The 23,048-nt window shown below is 50.0% G+C and overlaps 1 protein-coding gene and 2 long non-coding RNA genes across 7 annotated transcripts; 1 reads left to right on the top strand and 2 right to left on the bottom strand.

The window, feature by feature from the left end:
- Positions 1–1,725: 1,725 nt before the first annotated feature.
- On the top strand, positions 1,726–22,198 carry PRDM8 (PR/SET domain 8). 5 transcript variants are annotated; one of them, XM_058722143.1, is made up of 7 exons: positions 1,726–2,249; positions 2,801–2,898; positions 14,180–14,430; positions 15,495–15,631; positions 17,941–18,161; positions 19,159–19,390; positions 19,806–22,198. In XM_058722143.1, exons 5-7 carry the CDS (start codon positions 17,943–17,945, stop codon positions 21,410–21,412), a joined length of 2,058 nt encoding a protein of 685 aa, XP_058578126.1. In that variant the 5' UTR covers positions 1,726–2,249; positions 2,801–2,898; positions 14,180–14,430; positions 15,495–15,631; positions 17,941–17,942; the 3' UTR covers positions 21,413–22,198. The 5 variants fall into 5 exon arrangements, with proteins under 5 accessions (XP_058578126.1, XP_058578127.1, XP_058578128.1 ...); XM_058722144.1 differs by lacking the exons at positions 1,726–2,249; positions 2,801–2,898 and adding an exon at positions 13,757–13,937; XM_058722145.1 differs by lacking the exons at positions 1,726–2,249; positions 2,801–2,898; positions 14,180–14,430 and having other exon boundaries at positions 15,256–15,631.
- LOC131507405 (uncharacterized) lies at positions 2,893–6,903 on the bottom strand. The gene is made up of 3 exons (XR_009259489.1): positions 6,724–6,903; positions 5,281–5,423; positions 2,893–4,254 (listed from the first exon to the last, which is right to left on the bottom strand). It is a non-coding gene; the product is annotated as an uncharacterized LOC131507405 (long non-coding RNA).
- LOC131507404 (uncharacterized) lies at positions 16,294–21,097 on the bottom strand. The gene is made up of 5 exons (XR_009259488.1): positions 21,005–21,097; positions 19,126–19,253; positions 18,900–19,034; positions 17,195–17,383; positions 16,294–16,535 (listed from the first exon to the last, which is right to left on the bottom strand). It is a non-coding gene; the product is annotated as an uncharacterized LOC131507404 (long non-coding RNA).
- Positions 22,199–23,048: the final 850 nt, after the last annotated feature.

The raw sequence follows: 23,048 nt of genomic DNA, 5'->3' as shown, positions 1-23,048 counted from the left end.
ATCGGCACTCAGACTAAGAAAAAGGACAACCTCAGAGGCAAGCTTTACCCTAGATTTTATGTTTATCTATCTTTTGCCATTTTAATAATCCCTTATGCTTTCTTTTGTTCATCTTTATCCCCTTTGAAAGGCTAGGAATCAAGACCTTTAGAGTTCTTTCTTCATCCATGTTGCTAATATATGAAACACTTTGGTCCCAACACACTGTATGTTTTAAATTTTAATGTTTATTTGTTTTTTGAGAGAGAGAGAGAGAGAATGGGGGAGGGGCAGAGAGAGAGGAAGACGCAGAATCTGAAGCAGGCTCCTGGCTCCGAGCTGTCAGGCCAGAGCCCAACGTGGGGCTTAAACTCACAGACTGAGAGACATGACCTGAAGTCAGACCCTTAACCGACTGAGCCACCCAGGTGCCCCCCAACACACTATAGGTTTTAAAATTCAGTAGAGAGCCTGACAGCTTCCCTCCCCTCTCAAATTACAAGGCAAAGAGAATGGTGCAACATTAAAAACAGCAGGTTTTAAAGGTTCTCTTTGTGTTGGTAACCAAAAGCCTTAGGGAGGACTGACTGAGTTCATCTTTTCAGAGCTGGTTAGATGAACAGAGTACACACAGGATGGGGAGAGGGTCTTACAGTTAGGGTTGGGGGGTGGTCTTTGTATTCAGAGAAGAAACTTCAACTTTGAGGTTTCTGAAGGGGTTCCCCGGCCCCTCCCTCCGCTCAGTCCTAGTCAGGCGGACCCCTGCCCGAGCCTCCCTCCTGAGATCCTGCATATGCTTCCTTGCTAAATGACTCTTCGCACCGTTATCTCCTCACGGGATACATCTGTTGGGTGCCTTGCATCCTCAGCTCCGCTTTCATCTCTTCATATCTCAACACATTGTTTCCTTTAGTCCTGGTGCCAGGGTGGAAGGGAGCCATCCCGCCCGGCCGCGCTCAGGGATTGGCAGCGAATGAATGATTGGCAGCGGGTATCTCTGTCAGGGCTTTGGCATGCTGCAGAGTAGAAGCCCTGTGCTAATGAATGCCATCTACACCTACCAGATGTGCCACTGGGTGACATGCCAGATCTTTTACATAATGCCATTCTGCCGGACAGGAGACAGCTGGGGGAGGGGAGTATATTTTAATGTTTTAATGCCATGGAGTCTTTTTTTTAATTCAGATCTCCCGCCACAGCAGATGTACCCAATCAGCTCCCCTTACACTAGGCTAAAACCTATGGCTGAGGGCATCTCTGGAGAGCTGGAGTTCCCTGAACAGATCCCTTGGCTCTCTCCTATACTCATCACACCTTTTTCCTTCCTTGAGTTTGCTCGCCTCTCCCATTCAAACTCGGGAATTTTAAGTTAAAGATATAAAAACACTGGAAGGATCTGAAATGAAAGGGGAGGAACCACACTTCCTACCCCTCCCCCATTCTCTCCTTCCCTATGCTAAATGTCCAAGAAGAGTTTTCTTCACCTCATCCCCTTCCTCTTCCACCGTCCACTGGAAACTAGAGTGTATTTGTCCCCAAGGGTGATATCCTATCAGTGACTATCCCACGTCCTGGCTGAGTAGTTGTCTCAATGTGTAGGTGTCCAAAAATCCACGCCGTTGGAGAGGAATGTTTCCTGAAGTGGGATGAACAAAGTGGGAGGGAAGGGAAATGAGAAAAACACTTCTGACGGACAGCGAGTGTGTTTTGGCTCCCCACACCACCCACCCCCACCCCGCCCAGCTCTCCACACTCCCGTCCCGGGGGAAACGGCTGGAACGGGGATCGGAGGAACTGCCTAGTGGGTCCCCCGCTCTTTCGCTAGACCTGCCAATCGAAACCGCCTCGAAATTCGGGGGCCTTGGCAGGGGCAGGCCTCTGCTCCTCCTCCCCAAGGGCCAAACCCCTCTCTCCTTCTCAGCCACACACGCAAGCACTCGGGCCGCTCCCGCGCCGCAGACTCCCGTCCTTTGCCCGCCTCGGCCCGAGTCCCGGCCGCTAGGCCCCTTCCCTCGCACCCGCACCCCTCCCCTCCCGCTGCCGAGGCTCCAGATGGCGGCTCCTCGCGTCGGGCTCGAGGCCCCCAGACGCCGCCCAGCAGCAGCCGGCGGTCGCTCCCTCCCTCCCTCCCAGCTGCTGCGGCAGAGACCAAGATGGACCGCTTTGAGAGGACCGCAGGCTCCTGCACTGGCTCTGATTGGGACGGGAGCCCCGCCGCGGAGGGGCACGCGGGAGCCGCGCTCACGGGGAAGCAGCTTTGCAGGCCCCAGGTGAGGAAGCCGCGGCGGAGGGGGCAGGAAAAGACGGGAAAGCCGGGCCACTCTCGTGGCGCCCTCACACCCACCCTCCGTCCCTGGCCTTCCTCCTCGCACCACCTCCCAGTCCTGGCCGAGCAGTAGCTGGACCGGAGCACCCGCAAGACCGCGGGGAGCGACCGTGCAGCTGCCAGGAGGGGGCGCCCAACTCCCCTGAGCCGGGGCTGGAGGGCGGGCTTTGCTGGGGATCCCGCCGCAGCCCAGTGGGAGGCTGTCTCGGCGGGCGGAGTGCCCCCTTCTGCCGGAGAGCGGTAATGTCCAGCAGCTGCGGCCGCCCCCTTCCCCATTTTCTCTTCTTCCTACCACCCTCTCTCGCTTCCCATTTGCTTCTCTTTTTACTTTGCCTGCCAGGTTCCGTTCCTACTCTCCGTGTCCCTCCTTCCATTCTGGAACTTTCCTCTCCTTCCTTCGTCCCTGCACACGCTCGGGGAAGGGTTTGGCTGCCCGCTGGGGGATGCTGGGGAAGGGGATGCATTTCAAGCCTAGACTCCCGCTCCTCTCCACAGATGCTCCTCTGAGTGCCCGACACAGCAGCCCTGAGACTGGCGGCAGGGGTTGAGGTCATTCTCTCACGGGCCAGGGCCGGGCGACTCTTTATTTGCCGGTGAGTGACGCGTCCGGGAGCAGCGTTTCCCCTGAACCGGGAGTGGGGAACGAACTCCTCTCACAGGACGGATGTATGAAGTTCAGAGGCTTGGTACTGAGCCCCTTTCTCCCACCCCAAAGTCAGGCCACTCGAGGGCATCTTCCCTTTACACATATCCCTAAAAACCCCAAGTCCGCCCCCCGGGACAGTTCTCACAGCTTCCTCCTCCTAAGCAGTTTTGCCGGGTGGGTGCCGGGGCGGCACTAAAAGGCCACCGCACCGGGCGTCTGTGCCCATCTGAGGTCCTCTCTAATCCCCCGTGCTCTGGCGCGTGCCCGCAGACCCTCCTCTCACCCCGGCGCCGCGGCCGATGGGCATTAGACCCCCGAGAGCGCGTTCCGTAAGCTCCCAGCACAAATCCCCTCGGAAACATTAATCACAACCACCAGGGAATGCAAAATGTGTGCCCGTGCCGTGTCTGCTTTTTAATCCCGAATGTAATTCTGGAAAGCAGCATCAGAAAGGGGCGCTATTAATCCCTTACACGAACAAATACAATCTCTGACCTACTAGACTTGTTTTCCTGCAGTTTCACAAAGAGTTAGCCCCACTCACTAGAGGAATGTTCAAAGACAGGAAAACTGTGAGAGACTTGCCAGGCATTTATGCAATAACGGGGTGCACTTCAGCCAAAAGGCGTACCTGTTGGACAGTGGAATCACTGGCCAGGGATCCCGAAATTCTGCAGAGGCAGCAGCAGAGTATGTCCGGGGAGGGGGGAGAGTGGGTTGGGCAACAGGCACCTAGAGAGTTTGGAAGCCCCAGAGGAACCCCAGTTCTCTCTCCTCCACAGGCTTGGGACCCAAGTGACCTAATCTGAGGGACTACCTCCTCATGAAGGCGCTAAAGCAGGCAGAAGGGCTCACCCACAACATTCAGGGGTCAGGGTTTGACCCCCTGAGGCCTGTTCCTCGCACTTGAGATTTCATTCTCACGTCCAATTAATCATATCTCCCTTCTCCCATTTTGATCAAAACCATCTTCCAGCCCTTCATCATTGTAATTTGCACCATTGCCTTTTATCTGCGATTAATTAGGAAATCGAAGAAGATAACGGAGGGTCAGGGTCAATAAATCAGCCGTAGGGACAGAAGGATGGACAGACGGTTGGGTGGGGGGTACTGTGTGGGTGGGGCACTGCCAACCGAGCCCGGTTGGAGCCGCGATGGGCTGTGCCGGAAGGGGTTAAGGCGCTCGTGGCGGGCTGAGTGGAGCGTCTGCTCTGAAATAACCCCAGTGGGCACAAGCAAAGACTTCTCACTGTACTACCGCAGTGGAGAGTCTCCTGAGATTTTTTGCTTTTCCTGTTTGAGTCTAGAAAAAGAGAGAGGAGAGGATTTGGGTGGGGTGAGGGTGGGATTCCTATTCCTGTCAAAGGGGCCTCCCTCCTGGCAGATGAACAGATTTAAAGCTGGGTGTTTTTAGGCTGGGATCTATTTCTTCTGAAGATCAATAGGTTTACTTGTGCATCCTTTCCTTCCCTCTCCACTTGTCTGCCAGTCTGAGAGAAAGTGAGAGGAAGGGAAGGTGGAAGGGAGGGGGAGGAAGAAAAAGAGAGACTGAGAGACTCTGTTCTTACGATCATATCATAACTCCCTAGCCAAAGAGAAAAGCTTGTAACACGGCGTGGCTCCCTGCTCTCGCAGAGGCGCAGGACGGTTCCTTATTCTTTTCTCCCTCCATGAAATCGATCACGCCTCCCAGACGGCTGAAGGAGGGCACTTTGCCACTCTTCACAGCTTCGCCCCAGCCTCTTTAGCTTTCAATTGAAAACCAATTAAAGGTTTCTATAAATCTGTTAGCTCCCCTTTTATCTGGGGACCCCTGATGCATGCGATACTGCCCTTTAGATGCCTCTTCCGTGTTTTGTTTTACAATTGTTGTATCAATATAATGCGGCCTTTCTTCTCCTGTCTCTATAGATACAGATACACAAGGAAAACCAAAGCTATTCAGTCTCCTCATTTGTCCAGCAGCCTAACAGTGGTGCCCTTTCTCTGCTGCTGCTTTCCCTGCTTCGGGAGCAGCAGTTATGGTAGAAGCAGATGGCTACTGATTGGGGGAGCTTTGTGGCTCTAATACTGAATACTTTATGGAAAAGGACTTTATCATGCTTCGCTGGGCAGAGGAACAAGGGGGTGAGATTTATGGCCAGGAAAAATAAATCTTTTCCAAGTTGTGGCTCCTTCTCACCAGTTGTCTCCTTTGCTGGTGGTGGGAGGGGGGGGGTCAAAACACTGAGGAATTGGTTTTATTTTATTGTATTCTCTTTTCCGCTAACATCACTTCTTAGTCAGTCTGAGAGGAGAGGAGACTAAGAGGCAGAAGGTTATGAAATACCTTAGGTGACTGTTGCTGCATCAGCATTCTCTGCCCTCAGGAAAAAAGCAGAAGGGAATGGTCTTGAACGCTGTCTGGGGCCAGGTTTTCCCGGACGTCCTGTTAGTTCCTGGGTAAAACATCATCCTCCATTATCCTATTCTCTATAGGGAACAAAAAAGGATGTAAATGCTCCCATCCAAAAAATCAGAGGAGGTCACTGGTATTGAAGGAGTGGGGCCCTGATGAGGCATATGGTGATGTAGGTATGCTCCTCCACTCTGAAAGGGTCTGAGCTGCGAGGATGATTTAAGGGACGTCTGGCAATGACAGTTTTGGGGCTCCTCATCGAATTTTCAAGCTTTGGGGAATATAGAGATTCCAACACTCTGCTGAAGGTCTAACGCACCCCAGGATGACTGACCCTTGCATCTTTTCTCTTTTCTTCCCCTCACCTGAGTTTTACCTCTCGAGTCAGGTATGCTTTCTGTTGCAGGAATGCAGCCCTTCTCCGTATGCAGTAGGCTGCACCTTTACTCCTCTTGCCCCCCAAACCTGTTCCCTAGAGCAGTGCCACCCTCTCTTCTACCCCTCCTTTAGGTCTCCCCCTCCCAGGGGCCACGACTAAAGACAGAAATGCTCCCAACTTGCCTACTGGCAGTTGGGCACAGAGACATGGAAGCCACGTCCAATCGTGGGTCTCCCATTCCACATCAGACCCCTTATCTTCTTAAGATTTGAAACGACATTTTCTACTCAAGAAACGTTTGTTGAGAATCTTTCGTGTTCTAGGCTCCTTTTCTCTGCCTTTCCTATTATTTTACCTTGTCCCTAGAAACTGAAGAGGAGAAGCTAGGAGGAAGGAAAGGCATGCAGCTTCCGGAAGTGTCATCTAACTTTCGGCCACAAGCTAATTCTTCCCAATTCTGTGGGTACTATCACCCCAAATACCCACACACACCTTTGTGCACTGTTTCTCTCTGAAAATGAGGGAAGTGAAGCAGGAAAAGCAAGATTTAAAAATTACATTTATCTAGGTTTCAAAGTGGCAAGCACTGAGATACTTTAAGTAATTAACTGTTTGGGCTCTTGCTGCATGCTAGGCCGAATGCTCTGCCAGGCTTATCACATTCAATTATAATCCTCTGAGTCAAACGCTATTCTCTCTAGTTCACAGATCCCCTTCCTTCACAGGAAACAGACGCACAGAGAGGCTAACTAGCCCGAGCAAGAGGTCCAGCTGGGATCTGAACCCCGGCTTCCTCTTGCCGCCCTGTTTGATAAATGTTGTTTTTGCTATTTTACAAATGCGGGCACTCAAATTCAGAGAGGTTAGGCGATTCGCTCAAAGACACAGAGCTAGTAGATTCCTAATAGAAGTGTTTAGGAAGCCAAATTTGGAGCTCTTAACCACCACCCGTGGGATCCTTCACAAGAAAGAGCAATAAGGAGCCCACAACTGACCTCTGTCACCGGGCCCCTACCTGGGCGGGAGACTTCCCAGAGCTCGAGGCTACTGGCGTGGGGGCGAACAACGCGCCTGCTCCGGGCCGCGGCTGCGCGAAAGCGGGGGGCGGCCCGGGTAGGAAGCTCAGCACCGCAGCCCCGGCCCCGACAGAGGGGCTCCGTCGGCCTTGCGGCCCATAATGCTCCGCGCGCAGCCCGCGTGCGGGCGTCCGGGGCGGGGCCGGAGGCAGTGGGAGTGAGAGAACTCGCTGTGCTCGAAGTCCCCCGGGCAGCGGCCCACCTCGCTCCCCAGACTTGGGTGTGGAGGGGAGAGCCGCGGCTGCCCTGCACGCTCCAGAGCTCGCCCGCTGCTGAGCCGCCGCCCTCCGAGGCAGAGAAGGGGCAGCGTCGCTCAGAGGCCCTGGGCCCCGATCAGACCGGCGGCGTGGTGCCCCGGGCTTCTCTGCCCACCCACACCTTGGCTTTCTGGCTGCAGCTCTTGAGTTAACCCGCGAGGCATCCCGTGTCCTCCGTGCGGGGTCGAACTGCCTCAGCCTTTGCTGCCCTCACATCCCTGCGTTTCTAACGCGGCGGCGCCGCTATCAGTTCTAACGAAAGGACCCCCTGACGACTGAGGGATGGAAGTCTAATCAGCCTCCTGGCACAAAAGTGCTGCCTCTTCCGTAAAGGGGAGGAGGGAATGGGGATTGCCTGCCGCCCCTGGTTGGAATATTCGGGCCCTTCCTTCAGTAGAAGCGATCCCTGAATACCTGAACAGATTCTTCCTGCCTCTATCTTCCAGTACCTCCTTTCGGGTTCCCTAGAAACTTCGAGAATTCCTGTAGCCTTCGCTGAGTGGCTTTGAAAGCGGGTGCACAAGTCCCAAATTTTTTAAAAAGGAAACGCAGGCAGTGTTACTAACAGTGGCAATAGCCCGCACTGAATTAAGTATTTAATATGCGCCAGGTGTTGTTCTCCGCACTTGCTAAGTATCACCTCACCCCTCTCAATAACTTTATGAATAGAATTTCCTTTACCACTCTCGGTTCTCAGATGGAGGCCTGAAGCACAGACCGGTTAAATTATCTGCCCGGGGTCAGGGGCCAGGATTCGAACCCAGAGAGTTTAGCTCCCCTAGTGGAGCTGGGGCCTGAACCTGAGTTGTTGGTCCTTCTTGGGTCAGTTCTCCAGACTTGTGAGTCAAAAGAATGCTCCCTAATAAAGGTATTGCGACCTCTCTGGGATGTCCAAGACTGAAATGAAACTAACCCCGGCTCTTGGAAGTTATCCCTTGCCATCTGCTCAGAAACTGGCTTTCCAAAAGTCGTTCGCCCTGGTTTTCTGTCCTCACCGCGACCCAGGAGGCAGCTCTTTGCAGATTTAGTTTGCTGAGGAGGAAAACCAAAGCTGAGAAAGGTCACCGGCAGCCCTGCATATATGAGATAAGAATGCAGACCCGTGCCTCTGGAAAGGGGGTGGGTGCATGGCGGGGGGGGGGGGGGGTGGCGTGGGGGGGTGAACACTGCCTACCAGAGCACGTGCGAAGCGGGCTGGGAGGAGGGTGGTGGTAAAAAGAGCATTGCTGTTCCCTCACGCCCAGCCCTCAGGACGCCTTTCTGCGAGGCAAGTGGCGCCTAGCAGGAGACAAGGGTTGGCAATAATTCCTGGGAGACAGCAGGAGACTGGAGACTATGGAAAACATGGCGCTTCCTCCCTGCTCTGTCCAGGGCGTGTCTGGAGCACACCCAGCTCACCTCGTGGCCTCTTCTCCCTCCCACCCGCTCCCTCACGTTCATGGTTTACGTGAGCTGCTTCTAAAAGAGAGATCCCCTGTTGAAGGTGGCAAGTCTTGTTCTGTTCAGGTCCTGTCTAGTGTGAGGCTCCATACTCTTTGGTGACTCATCCCAAACATAGTGGGAGCCGTGTCTTCCCTTCATGATACTGTCAGGGTAATCTCCTGAGTCTCTCCCAGGGTGACCTTGTTAGCCCACATCGAACCCCATGTCTGTCATTGGCCTTCTCTGCACTCAGCTTTGTCGCTGTGCTCTTTACTAAGACATGGACACCAGGGACTCCAGACATCAGAAATTGTCTGCGTGTAGCAGGCATAAAGCATGGAACCAGCCACACTCTCAGTACATTGACTTTCCCCAAGATATTTTCACACATTCAGATGATCCCCACTTGTCTGAGACATTAACTTCCTAGAACCCCAGGTAAACTGATTCTGCAGTGTAGATAATGCTATGAGGCACCTGATCACACACACAAGGTACTAGGTACTAAAACCATACGTGGGAAATCTATTCTTTAGAACTCTATTCAATTTGGCTTCTCCCGGAACAATTGCTCTTCTATATGACTTCACACAAACTATCTTCTCCAGAACTATCCTACGTGAAAACATACAAGGAGCACCGCCTACTTTGTGAACTTGGAGCCAAGAAAAATGATAGTCCTGAATGTTTTTTTTAAATTGCTACCCTCAACAATATTCACTCCCAACCAGCTTAAACACACACACACACACACACACGCACACATGCACACATGCACACACACACACACACACACACACGCATGCTAGAGAACCATATCTGATTAGATATAAAAATTGTTCAGACCTAAACTGAATTCTAGGCCTTTGGGAAACCTCAACATCCAGGTCTTTATAGTCAATATGTTTATTTTTCTTAGGATTTTGTGAATAATTTATTTGATATTTCTAGATATTATTTATTTTTAAAATATGAATTTTCCTCAAAACTTTAGAAGAGGTTATGAATTATATCTTGGTTATGTTTATATTATATTACCAGAAGACTATCAAATCAATCTGGGAACTGGCCTTTCAATCAGCAAGAGAACAGATATAACTTTCAATCTCCTTGCATGTTATTTCTAATATTTGGTAATGTATCTACAGTATTGTTTATAGTAGTCATGCAGTTACTGCTGTTTGTGGCAAGTTGATCTTTGAATTCTCTGAGATACCACTTCTCCAAGTATTAGAATTGAAGAAAGACTTACATTGGGAGTTTTTAAGTGCCTATGATGCTTGAATCAAAATCACGAAAGATGGTTTTCACTCAAACAGTCCAATATGTTATATGACCAGGGGAGCAGTTTAGGTATGAGAGCATAGTTTGTGAAGAAATCAAACTATATTTCCAAGGCTCTAGCAAAGCAATATGATTTGGTGCTGTGTGGTTACTGACTGATATCTATTCCCCCAAATCTTTTTCAGTTTTTTCCCCTTTATTTGCCTCCCTTTTCCTCAGAGAAAATCAGATGTCTGCCTCTCTCTTTAGCCTTCAGGAAAGTATGCCATGGACAGATTCCAAGCTAGAAAGTCCTGGGCATGTGTGCATTCTTCCTAGACCCCCTTCCCAGGAGAGGAATGTTTATGCTGCTCATCCCCCAGCAGCCCAATTTAAAATCAAAGTCCATACCTCAGAGAACTAGCTGGGATCAGATGCTAGGTATTTCTCCTAGTATTAACCCAGTGTAAGTCAATCAGCACCTGTCTTTTTAACTCAGGAATCATACACAGCCTAAAATAGAGAGATAAAGAGGTGAGATTCAAGTACTGAGTGTTGGGATAACGTCCCTTCTCCTGGCTGTGTAAAGAAATTTGATGTAGGACCTCTCAACGTGGTGACATTCCTAAGGCCTAGAGTCAGTCTTCTTAAAATCTGATGCTCTCTCCCATTTGAGACTGCTCCACAGCCCTTGGTCCCCAGTCTCCTGGAAAGCTGGGATCAGGGAGTGAGGAAGCTTGGAGTGGTGACTGTGGCCCTACTTATAGTTCCTTCTGTCCACCCTTCTCCTCCTGCTGAGACCTATTCAAGCCCTGTGGTGTCTGAGTCTAGGAAGGACATTGTAACCTACAGATTTGACAAAACTGGGATAGTCCTCGCCAGCTCTCTACATATTATATGGGGAGTGGTATAAAAGCTGGGAGAACCTAATGGGTCAGATGCTGGATATTGGATTTGGTTCACAGGTCACAGTCACACAGGTGAGCATGAGGCACTGATTTCAGATTTGTGGTAGTTGTCTCCAATATTACCTCAGTTTGCCAGCCCTGCTAAAAGTCATACTCAGAAGCTAGTAAGCCAGTTAACTAGGACTCAGATCCAGGAGAGGAAATGAATTACACAAAGTCCTCAAAGACTATCCAGCTCACAGCTGAACTCCCAAAAGAAGGGGAAGGGGAACTTGAGATCCCTCAGAGTTATAAGCTTGAGAAAGGTAGGTTATAATCATAATGAGAATAGTTGTAGTAGAGCACCAGCATTAAAAAACAACTACATTTATTGAGAAACAGGATGAAGCAAGAAAAATGTGAGTCAGGAGTAATGATCTCTGAACTTGAGAGAATGGAGTCCCTCCTCCCAGGCTACAGAATTATCCATCCTTTGAGAGTCTGGCTATCCCTGGACCAGCCTGGCAAATATTCACTCCTTTATCCCTGATGAACCACCTATAGTACTTAGGCAAGGAATAGACCCAAACTAAGATTGCCATGTACACTTATACAAAACAAAGTGCCCCCCATCCCTGTAAACTTTTACCCAGTCAGCAAGTCTGCCTCTTCTTGTCTCTGAGTTATCCTTTAGAACATTTCTTATTCTCCAAGATAAGGCTGTGCAATGCAATACCCCTCCATGAAGTTCCATTCTGTACCTCCCCCCAACACTCACAGCCCCATCCAGAGACTTCCCTGTGTGAAATTAGTAAGTGTTGGAAATAGTCTCCACAGTCTGTTTCATTGACCATCCTCTTGTCTCCCAGTGCATTTTCCCTCTCACCATGAATTGCTTTTTTTTTTTCTTTTTTTGGCAACTGAGACTTGCTGGTGTAGTGCTTTGGAAATAGGATTAGAGGGGGATGGACCAGGACTTGTAAAGGAAGAGAGAAAGCAAAATAATGTGCTTTCATTCTTAAAGGGTAATAATCCTCCTGAGTGAGTTATTCTTGGAGACTTCACCAGCCTCCTATCAACTGAAGTTGAGGTATTTTGGGGCCCCATTTCTCTACCCTGGGAGGAGAAAGGGCATTTCCATTCTAATACTCTCTAAGAATCAGATTTCTTTTCTTACACTTTCTCCACCCTCTCACTTAGTTCATAAAAGGCACCACCTCCGGAATCATTCATCAACATCTCTCCAGCCTTCTCTTCCAAAACAATACTGCAGTTGTCTACGTGTGTGTGTGTGTGTGTGTGTGTGTGTGTGTGTGTGTGTGTACCATAATTGCAGGAAGCCTTGCTAAGGCAGAGCAAGGTGAACATACCTTCACTCTTCATTGTTGTCTCTCTAATTATTTAATTGGAAATAAAATCCCAGGGAAAAGAGCTCCAAATATAAACCCATTGTTCCATGTGAATTAGATCAAACTATTGACTGAGATGCATTTTTATAATACTGTTTGCAACTGAATAAATGCCTCAATCCTTCATTTAGTATCAGTGAATTCCAGGAAGTAATAACGCAGAGTGATTTCAAAGTAGTTTATGCACCATTTTAGCCCATAAATTTCTAGGGAAATAAAAGTAATTTCTACATTTTCTTTACATCCTATTAATAATTGTCATTAAGACCATTTATATTACCAGGCAAAATGTGCACCACTTAAAATTCTGGAAAACCCTCAAAGTAGGAATGCTGAGCTTAATCTTGCCCATAGTTGTTTTTTGCTATAGCAGTCATTCAATACATAAGATAGAGAGTTGGTTGGATTCATAGAATGTTAGAAATTCTTTTATTTGGGGATTTTAATTTGAAATCAGTAGGGAAAATCTTAATTAGGGGTCAGAAAAGTGGAATTGAGAACAAGTATCTGATGAACAAGTATCAGATTCTCAATACATCTCTCCCCTCACTGATATATAGAATCTTAGCTATTTTCTAGCTTGGGATTTGGACAGTCAAGCTCCCCACACCCAACTTAAGTGTCAGAAGCATTTTTTTTTTTAATTTTTATACAAACTGGAGTTTAGGTTTCAGAACTTCAGAGGAGACATAGTCTAAGTGTCCTGTATATTTAGGAAAAGAAAGGCCAGTGGAAAGAAAAATGTTTTCCACTTAGAGTTTAAGGTTATCTAAGTGCCCACACACTGAAGTGGATGCTTTTATATTTACAATATGTAGGAGAATTTTTTTAATGGAATTGAATGGAGAGATGACTCTTCCTGGGAAAGGAACACTTTCTGTTCTCTGCATAACAGCAAAAGGAGGCTCTAAGGAGTGTTCTGATCAACAGTTTAATGGAATAAGGGTCTTGGGCACTGCACACACACACATACACACACACACACACTGTCACTTTGTCAGGCTGGAACACCTCTCTAAGAGACCACAACTCTCTTTTGGCTACTTCTTTATCTTAAGTTGCTGTTGTTAACATCTGTGCCCCTCCTGCCCTTTCTTTTTCCTTTTTTTCTCTGAATTCACTTAAGTGTCTGGCCACTATTCTTCATCCATGCAGGTTTTCTTCCAGATGTTTGAGGCATTTTTTTTGACATTTCTAATTCTCCCACCCTTTTTTAAAACAAGTGATAGGGGAAGGAGAGATGCTTTCTTGACACACACACACACACACACACACACACAGAGAGAGAGAGAGAGAGAGAGAGAAAGGATATATGAATGAAGCATCCAGTCATAAGACAACTAGTGGCTAAAACACTCAGATTCTTTTATATGGACTTGTGAAAGCCCTCAACATTGAGCTTTGGTCAGAAGTGTTCATACATGCATAAAAGAAATGATAGGCTAAGATGAAAGACAATTCCCGTTTAAGAAGCTTTGAAACTCAGTAGCTAACCTGGAAATTCCCCTCATCCTCCCTAATGTATAGGGTTTTGCCTAATATATAGGGCTTTTGCAACCCTTCTTTGCCGGAATCCCAGTTTACACCGAGGCAGGCGCCCGGTCTGATCACAAGAACTCGGAACTTGTTGTGTGGGGCGGGGGGGAAGGGGGCTAACCAAGACTGGGTGGAAATGGTGGTGGGTGGGTAGGGGGGAGATAGACATTAAGAAGAGAACTCACGTAGTTGGAAATTACTCCCACATTTTTATTTCTCCTCGGCAAAAACCTTCCCTGGCCTCCTTGGACTGCGGGTGCGGCGAGGAAGGGCACGTTCTTCGCTGTCCCACTGGGAGCCAGAGGGAGGTCTCGAAGTTGAGAGGGGGTCAAACACTGTATGCACCCTTTCCTTTTAAGGTACGCTCTGCCAACCCCCAAACCACTTACCTTATTGCAGCCTGGATTAAAAAACAAAACAAAACAAAACAAAACTGAGGCTGTGTCCTTCCTAAGTCGTGGTTCTGTTCCGTCCACTTAAGCCGGCTACACAATCTGATTCATCCTAAACCTAACATACTGCCCCCCTTCAAAGCGGTGGTGTTGTGGGTGGGGCTGAGAGAGTGGAGCTGTCTATACACTAAAGGTCTTTCTTCCCTTAGGATTTGGTAGTTGAAAGGTGAAAGAGAACCCTGAGATCCCCCAGCGAAAATGTGTTGCGGCCCCTGTGGAAGGAGTCAACTTTCAGGCTGTTAAAGTCCTCAAGTCATTAGCTTCAGCTGCTGCACTAAAGGGGCAAGCCAGCGCCTCTAAGTGGCTTAGCGCACAAACGAGGCTCCCGAGACGGCCGCGGCAACCCCATCCGCTCTTCCGTCACCGGCTGCACGTGAATTGCTCTCCGGAGCCCATCTCGGTAATAATTTTTACTTTGACTACCCCCCTCCGAGGTCTTAGAACACGGGCCGCCCCCAACATGGGACCCCCTCGGGGACAACGAAGAGCTCGCCAGGCAGCGGAAGAGCTGGGACTGCTTGAGCCTAGTAACCTGGATTCTTCCCACCCTTCTCCCCCTCACCTCTCCCCCCGCCCGGGTACTCGAGTTCTGGGACCAGAAGACCCCAGTAAGTCCCCTGCTGCGATCTGGTGGCGTCTGCGCTCCAGCATCCTCACCCCATCTCTGGACCCGGGGGGGAGACAGAGCCAAGTTCTCACCAAAGCGCATCCTTTCTGAATCTTGCTCGGAAGGGCATGGTAGGGTGAGCGCTCCAAGGGAGAGCTGGCGCCGTTTTATCACCCCCAGGCAACTAGCTGCGCAAATCAGCGGTGGCTCAGTGGCCAGAGAATCCCGCGGGGCTAATCCGCAACCCTCCTCCCCTTCGCCAAACTCAGACTCGGGAAAGGCGCGCGGGGTCCGTGCGCGCGCTGGGTGGCCAGCTCTCTGCCAGAGGTTCCCCAAGTGCCAAGAGAAACGGAGAAAGGCCCGCTCCAGGTCTTTTGGTACTCCCCTTTCTGACCTCGACACTGATTTCCCCCTCCTCACAGTCCCAGAGGGCCGAAGCTTTAGGAGGATGCGGGCCAGGCTGCGCCCAGAGAGGCTTTGCCACTTGGGATGCTCAGGACCTGCGGGGCGCAGGCAGGCCAGAGAGACCGCTTCGAGGCAGGCGGCGCCGGAGGGAGCGCCCAGCCCAGCAAAGAGTTAAAGGGAGGGGACGTGGGCTGTCACGCGTCATTGGGCAGATTATGTGCAGCAAACAAAAAGTGTGTGTCTGCGTGCCAGTCAGTCACTGCATCGGGTCCATCTGTACAACTCTCTCCGCGCGCTCTCGCTGTCTCGCTCTCGCTCTCACCCCTCTTACTCTCTCCTCATCTCTTTCACCCCATCTCTCCATCTCTCTCTCTCTCTCTCTCTCTCTCTCTCTCTCCCTCCTCTCTCTCTCTCTCTCTCTCTCTCTCTCTCTCTCTCTCTCCTCTCTTTAGGCACAGCCTACGAGACAGCAATATCAACACCTCTTGACATGGAAATGCACTGATACAATAGGCAAAAGAAGCACTCGATTGCCTCTCCCGGTTCCAGGTGGCCTTATTTGGGCGAATCGTTCCTGACCTTATTCCTGGTAAGTGTCCGTGCTTTGATGTGGGAGGGGGATGGGGAGGAAGGCAGGTTTGCTAGGGGAGAGTGGAAAATTTTGCCGTCCGGCTCGTCATCTACCAGAAGAGAAGGGATCTCTCCCGGCAATACGGTTATACAAAGGGAGGAGCGGGTGGGGAGCACTTTGCGGGAGAAGCGAGCGACTGGGGAAAGCGCGGCCGCCAGACAATGCCTGCCTATCGGGAGGGCGAGCGGCCGGCGGCAGCCACGGGCGCTCCGCGAGCCCCGCGGGCTCTGGGGAGGACCCTCCCCCCCGGACGCTGAGCGCGGGGCCTGGAGCCGGCAGCGGAGCTCCGAGCGGCTGGGTGCACAGGCGACCGCACGCCGGCCGGCGAGCCCGGGCTCTCGCCCAGCGGTTATTGTGGCCGGCTCGAGGCTCGTGGCGGCCGCCGCGGCGACGCGAACCCCTATTAGCGCGGCGTAGCGAGGATCTTTTCACCATATTGTTAGGTAGAACTGCATTTTAATGATTGCGTCCCTGCTGTTGCCCGAAGTGACGGGGCGACCTCCCGGCACAATGAAACGCTTGTGTGAAAGAGACTTTTAAAAGGAGGAGAGAAATTGAGGCATAAAACGCTGAATTGAGGAAACTGAAAAGGAGAGAATAGGATTCCGTTGAAAAGGAGATGAGGGGTTCTGAAGGCTTTTTATTTTTTAACGTATTTAAATTTGCAGTTAGAGGTCAGAAAGGCTACGTGTGTGGGGTAAAAGATGCCCAGAGATAGATGCTGTGATAAAGTAAGTTTCTTTCTACTTTATGGATATTTTCTCTTATTTCTGTCTGGCAGATACAGCCCAATACTTGACATTTGCCGGATGTAGCGGAGTGAATGGAAAAAGAGGCTGACCAAAGTTTCATGCTCTGTTAGCTGGAAAGGAAAAAAAAAAAGCTCTACCTTGTAATCACATTTGCAAGATTAATTGGTTAATAGACATTAGGATAAAAATGGACATTACTAATATTATTCCATAATGAACAGCTACTCAGGAAAAGAATTAGGTCTACTCTTTCCTGCTACTTAAATTATACAAAGCATACATAAATTATTGCCTATCTCGACGTTGTTAGGGAAAAACCAACTTGGGGGAGTCTTTTAATCAGTCAGAGTTAAGAAGGCAGTTAGTTCAAGGCCAGTTTAAAATTTAAATTCCTGCTTTGTTTTTGTTTAAAAATGACAAGTTTTGGAAGGGTGTCCCGTGGCCAAGGAAGGAAAATGTCTCTTTATGACAGTTTAATACAGAGCCTTCCATCAGGGCATTACTCTCTAAATTGCTGTGGATTAGTCGGAGAGCCCACAGAGGTCTACACAAGTGGGGCTGCCCCCTCTTGCCCAGACAGGGTCATATCTGGGGAAGGGAGAATTCACCACTCACTGCACACACAGTATTTCAACCAGGGGACACGTCAGGCCTGCCCTGTACCTGCTACTTCATGAGGTACATGCAACTCAATCCACCCCCTTGTATAACAAGGTAACTGGGATTCACCCTCATCCATAAATAAGCATGTCGAGAAAAAAATAATTACCTCTGCTTGCTGCTTTTAATTAAAGCCTCGGAGGGACAGTGTTGGATTATGGTAATGAGCAGACATACGTCCCCTCTTGTAGGCTGCAGAGAAAGGTTAGCTGACACAGAATCAGTGGCCCAGACACTCCACTTGAAATCCATTCGCCATGCTCGGCTGTCTCTGCTTGCTCACTAAGGCTGCTCCCCTCTTTGGAAGAAAAAAAACAAAACAAAACAAATCAACTCCTGGCCACTCAGTTCAATAAACAAGAGGAGAGGAGAAGAGCTTTCTCCCAAGGGTTGAAAGTTATTTTCAGTCAGGAAACTATATGCTAGTAAAAAAAAAAAAAAAAAAAAAAAAGAAAGAAAAAAAGAAAAAAGAAAGAAAGAAAAAAGAAAAAATCCTATTGTTCTCCCCAATCTGGTCCCAAATCCTGGCCCATCCTCCCCCAAGCTGATGCAAAAACCCGATCTCTCTTTCCTAGCCCTGTTTTCCTTCTGGAGAGCAGTTCACTCTGAGCTCCCACTCTTCCAATTATTTTAAAAAGCGAGTGAGGGGTGGGAAGGAGAGGAAAGTACTCCTTAGTTGCCATTTTCAAAATGCTCCAGACAATCTGCCACTGGCTTTATTTTGGAAATAAAGGCTATGCAAAAATCAGGCCAATTCAAGAAAATTTTGTCTAAGAGTTGAAATGTTCTGCCTGGATTCATAGAGGCAAAATGAATAATATAAATTGTTTCCTTGTCCTGTGTATCTGTCTCCAGTGATGGAGGATTCAGGCATCCAGCGGGGCATCTGGGATGGAGATGCCAAGGCTGTCCAGCAATGTCTAACAGATATTTTTACCAGCGTTTACACCACCTGCGACATCCCTGAGAATGCTATATTCGGTCCCTGCATCCTGAGCCATACTTCCCTGTATGACAGCATAGCTTTCATTGCGCTCAAGTCCACAGACAAGAGAACAGTCCCCTATATCTTCCGGGTAAGTCTTGGCCAGTGGTGCACAGGGTATGAGGGTAATGCCCTGTTGAAAACTGACTAAGAATCATTCAAATGACAATCTGAGATAGGTTCTGAATGTACAAAGTGAAATAATGTGAGACATCCTATTTAACAGATCAAAACATTAAAAACAGAAAAACAAAAATTAAACTCAAATTATTGACAACTGATTTCTGGAATAAATGACAAAAATTTGATTCGGAGTACCAGGTATATCTAAATTGCTGCCTCAGTCCTAGGCTTTCCTGGTGATAAACACAACTTCCTTAACTTTGGGGCAGATTTCAACCAGGGTTGAAGCTGTTTGCATAATAACTACTCTCTGTAAGTTCTTTTATTATAAACATTGGCTACATTTGTGTTCCAACCTAGGAGGCCTGAGTTTTCTCCTAAATGTTACTCTTTCTAGTAAGCTAGCTAATACCGAGTATTTGTATTTAATAAAGATGTTAATGGCTTAACAATAAAACAGCATTAAATTTGTATGAGTTTCAAGATATAATTCCTCTCTCATTCTTTCTTTCCAAAGAAGAACTATTGTTTAAGGCAAAATTAAGAGGATGAATCAATGCCACAGAATAATTTCTAAGATCTAAACTTGCTTTTTTAACTTCCAGAAACAGACAAAATCCCTTACACTTGTGTAATGTGAGATAATTGAGAAGTGCATTCTCAAGAGGTTAATACTAATTTAAATTGTAAGGAAAAATTTCCTCACCAATATATGAAAACTACAGTTTCATCTATATGATTGATACAGTGTTTTCAAAGGACCGTTATCTTGCCTCCTGGTTACAAAAACGAAGATGGGTGCCGACCTGGGTCTTGGTTAAGCTTGAGCTCAGATAATTCTCTGGAAAAGAATAACATAGAGGAAATGGTCCGGTTCCTCTGGCTTCATTCTCTCACAGGAGTCTCCCCCACCCCCCACCCCCATCCCCTACCTCCTTGTATTCTTTCTTTTTTCCAAACTGTAGGTAGACACCTCAGCAGCAAATGGTTCTTCGGAAGGTCTCATGTGGCTGCGTCTCGTCCAATCAGCCAGAGATAAAGAGGAACAGAACCTTGAAGCCTATATAAAAAACGGACAGCTGTTTTACCGCTCTCTCCGCAGGATTGCCAAAGACGAGGAGTTACTAGTTTGGTACGGGAAAGAACTGACTGAGTTACTCTTGCTCTGCCCCTCTAGATCCCACAGCAAAATGAATGGTAGGTTGGCTCGCGACCTGCGACGGGGCCCTTCGCTAGCGGGGAAGACGCAGGGAGAGGCGGGGGCTCCCTCGGGCGCACTGGCGTCTTTCCTCCCTTAGGGCGTCTGGGCAGGGAAACTTCGAGCTGGGACAGATAGGTGAGGATGAATCGGGGACACTAGACTTGATGACTGCACTCCTCCCCCGCGCCCCAAATCAGGAGGGAAAGTTAGATCAGGTCGGACAGGATACTCTTTTCTCAGGCACTCAGGTCCTGAGAGATGAAGGTGGATTTGTGAAAAGGGTGATGGCAAACTGGTCTGGAGACGATGCTTAGTAATCCTGTGGTGTGCCTGTGTGTGTGCGCGCGCGCGCACGTGTGTGTGTGTGTGTGTGTGTGTGTGTGTGCGCGTGCGTGGTGTTTTCTCACTAAGCAGGGTCGTCCCCTTACACATGCCTGGAATGCAGCCAACGTTTCCAGTTTGAGTTCCCCTATGTGGCGCATCTGCGCTTCCGCTGCCCCAAGAGACTTCACAGCGCTGATGCCAGCCCCCAAGAAGAGCAAGGCGGCGGCGTGGGCACCAAGGATCACGGGGGCGGGGGCGGTGGCAAAGACCAGCAGCCGCAGCAACAGGAAGCGCCCTTGGGCCCGGGCCCCAAGTTCGGCAAAGCCGGACCTATCCACCACTACCCGGCCCCCTCCCCCGAGGGCAGTAACCAGCCCGCGGCAGGCGGCGGCGGCGGTGCCAAGCCCTCCACGGACTTTCACAACCTGGCCCGGGAGCTCGAAAACTCGGGGGGAGGCAACAGCTGCTCCCCCGTCCGGGGCCTCGGCGGCGGCGGCGGCGGCGGCCACCAGGAGGCGGAGCTGAGTCCCGACGGCAACGCCACAGGCGGCGGCAAGGGGAAGAGGAAATTCCCGGAGGAGGCGGCGGAGGGGGGCGGCGGAGTGGGGCTGGCGGGGGGCCGGGGCCGCTTCGCCGAGCGGCCCCTGCCCGCCTCCAAGGAGGACTTGGTGTGCACCCCGCAGCAGTACCGCGCCTCGGGCAGCTACTTCAGCCTGGAAGAGAACGGCCGCCTCTTCGCGCCGCCCAGCCCCGAGACGGGCGAGGCCAAGCGCAGCGCCTTCGTGGAGGTGAAGAAGGCGGCCCGAGCGGCGGGTCTGCAGGAGGACGCGGCCGCCGACGGCGGGGGCGCGGCCGCCGAAGACCAGGACGCGGGCGGCGGCGGCGGCTCCTCCACGCCCGTGGCCGCTTCGCCGGCAGGCGCCGACAAGCTGCTGGCCCCGCGGCCTGGGGGCCCGCTGCCCGGCCGGCTGGAGGGCGGCAGCCCGGCGCGGGGCAGCGCCTTCACCTCGGTGCCGCAGCTGGGCGGCGCGGGCGGCAACGGGGCGGGCGGCGGCGCGGGCGCCGGGGCCTCCGGCGGAGCGGGCGGCGGCCAGGGCGCCGCGTCGGACGAGCGCAAGAGCGCCTTCTCGCAGCCGGCGCGCTCCTTCTCCCAGCTGTCCCCGCTGGTGCTGGGCCAGAAGCTGAGCGCGCTCGAGCCGTGCCACCCCGGCGACGGCGTGGGCCCCACCAGACTCTACCCCGCCGCCTCCGACCCTCTGGCCGTGAAGCTCCAGGGGGCCGCGGACCTGAACGGAGGTTGCGGGGCCCTGCCGAGCGGTGGCGGCGGCGGCCTGCCCAAACAGAACCCCTTCCTCTACGCCACCGCCTTCTGGCCCAAGAGCTCCGCTGCCGCCGCGGCGGCGGCCGCGGCGGCCGCGGGGCCCCTGCAGTTACAGCTGCCCTCGGCGCTCACGCTGCTGCCGCCTTCCTTCACCTCGCTGTGTCTGCCCGCGCAGAACTGGTGTGCCAAGTGCAATGCCTCCTTCCGCATGACCTCCGACCTGGTGTACCACATGCGGTCGCATCACAAAAAGGAGTACGCGATGGAGCCCTTGGTGAAGCGGCGGCGGGAGGAGAAACTCAAGTGCCCCATTTGCAATGAGTCCTTCAGGGAGCGCCACCACCTCTCCAGGCACATGACCTCGCATAATTGACACGGAAAGGACCCTAGCTTTCCACGCGCGCACAGTCACAGTCAAGCCACCTACAGGAAAAACACGCGAGGACATCCACCACCTCCTTGTGACCCGAGAAACATTGCACCCAAAGACAGAAACACACACACACACATACACGTGCCACCCCAACCTTCTCATTGACCTGTTTACCCGAGACCTGCATTATACACGCAGACACACACACGCACGCACGCACGCACACACACGCACGCATACAAGACAGGATGGTGGATTTTTGATTGGGTGGGTTGTTCGAGGGGTTTTCTTTTGAATGCACGCATTTTCACTTTCCAAAAACAAAGGTACATTTTTAAAAATGTCATATATTGCAACATATTGATGCATTTGTCATACGTTTCTACTTAAATTATTAAGCACTTACGGTTTAGATGTAATAATTATATGTAAGGGCAAAATTTATTTTAGATATAAAGTAAAGGAGGAGGGTGAGATGCTTTCTGCATTTCTTGATGACAGTTTGTGTTCTTACAAAAAAATAAAATAAATAAAAAGGGGTCACCATTCAATTTAAGTTTCCAGGGGGAAGTGCATGTATCATGAAATGATTATGGACTTCAATGAAGAATGTCATCATTATGTAAATATGTATTTCCTTTTAATACAAAGTGTAATTTTGTGCCAGTGAAATGGAGTCTCAATAGTTATGTGTTTCTTTTATCCCTGGAAAGATTTATTAAACTTTATAGATTATCCAGGTATGTTGGATGCTTTGACAATAAATGACTATTTTCTTCAAAGCAATTATTTGGAAAGTGTTTTTAAATACTTGTTTTGTAGCTCAGGGCTACACTTTGAGTAGATACCACCTATTTTCATTGAGTCTCTGAAGACGGGAGATAGCAAAAGAGGGATAATTAATCCCGTCCCACTTACATTTATTCACTCTAAGCCGATACTGAGCCTAAAAGGGAGAAGACAAAGCTTGATTATTGTTGGGAAAATCTTTAGCTGGAAAGTGGTGGTCTTCTTCATATAAGGACAAATCATTTAGACAAAGATGTCTGCCATGAAGCTAGCCTGTCAGTGGGATGTCAGCATTCTTTTCAGCAATAGGGTAATTAGCATCTTCACGAGTGGCCAGAGACAATTTTCAGGCCTTGATCAGAGAAGCCAGATGAAAGGGCCACTTTAATTCTACTAAGTGATGCCTACATGGAGGAGTATCTTGTCCTCTAGAATCCTTCAGCATTCTGTCACTACCTATTAGGAGGCCCAATGGGGGAGTTTCTTTAGAAACCAAGGTGAAATGACCATGGTAGTCTATGTATTGCGGGGCTCAGCTTTCCCTCTAAACGCTTGAGCAGCTGCACTGCACAGCCTTTGTGGGGTGGTAGTGGGGGGGGGGGGCGGGGAACTAGTCCTGGAGAATTACCATACAGAGGAATCTGAGAATTCTCCTCCTCTTTCTGCTCTTCCTCTTATGAAAAGTCTCTCTGTACTCTTCATATATGGACAATTCTTAGTTAAGTTCTTCAGCAACCATTAGGTGCAAAACCAAATAAATGATGAACCTTAGTTCTTACAGTAGCATGCATTTAATCCATTAATCCACAAACACTCCACAAACACTCCCCTAACAAATACACTGGTT

Source organism: Neofelis nebulosa, chromosome 3 (assembly GCF_028018385.1).
Source record: "Neofelis nebulosa isolate mNeoNeb1 chromosome 3, mNeoNeb1.pri, whole genome shotgun sequence".
Taxonomy (NCBI): Eukaryota; Metazoa; Chordata; class Mammalia; order Carnivora; family Felidae; genus Neofelis; species Neofelis nebulosa.
This window is presented reverse-complemented; position numbering and strand designations above follow the sequence as displayed.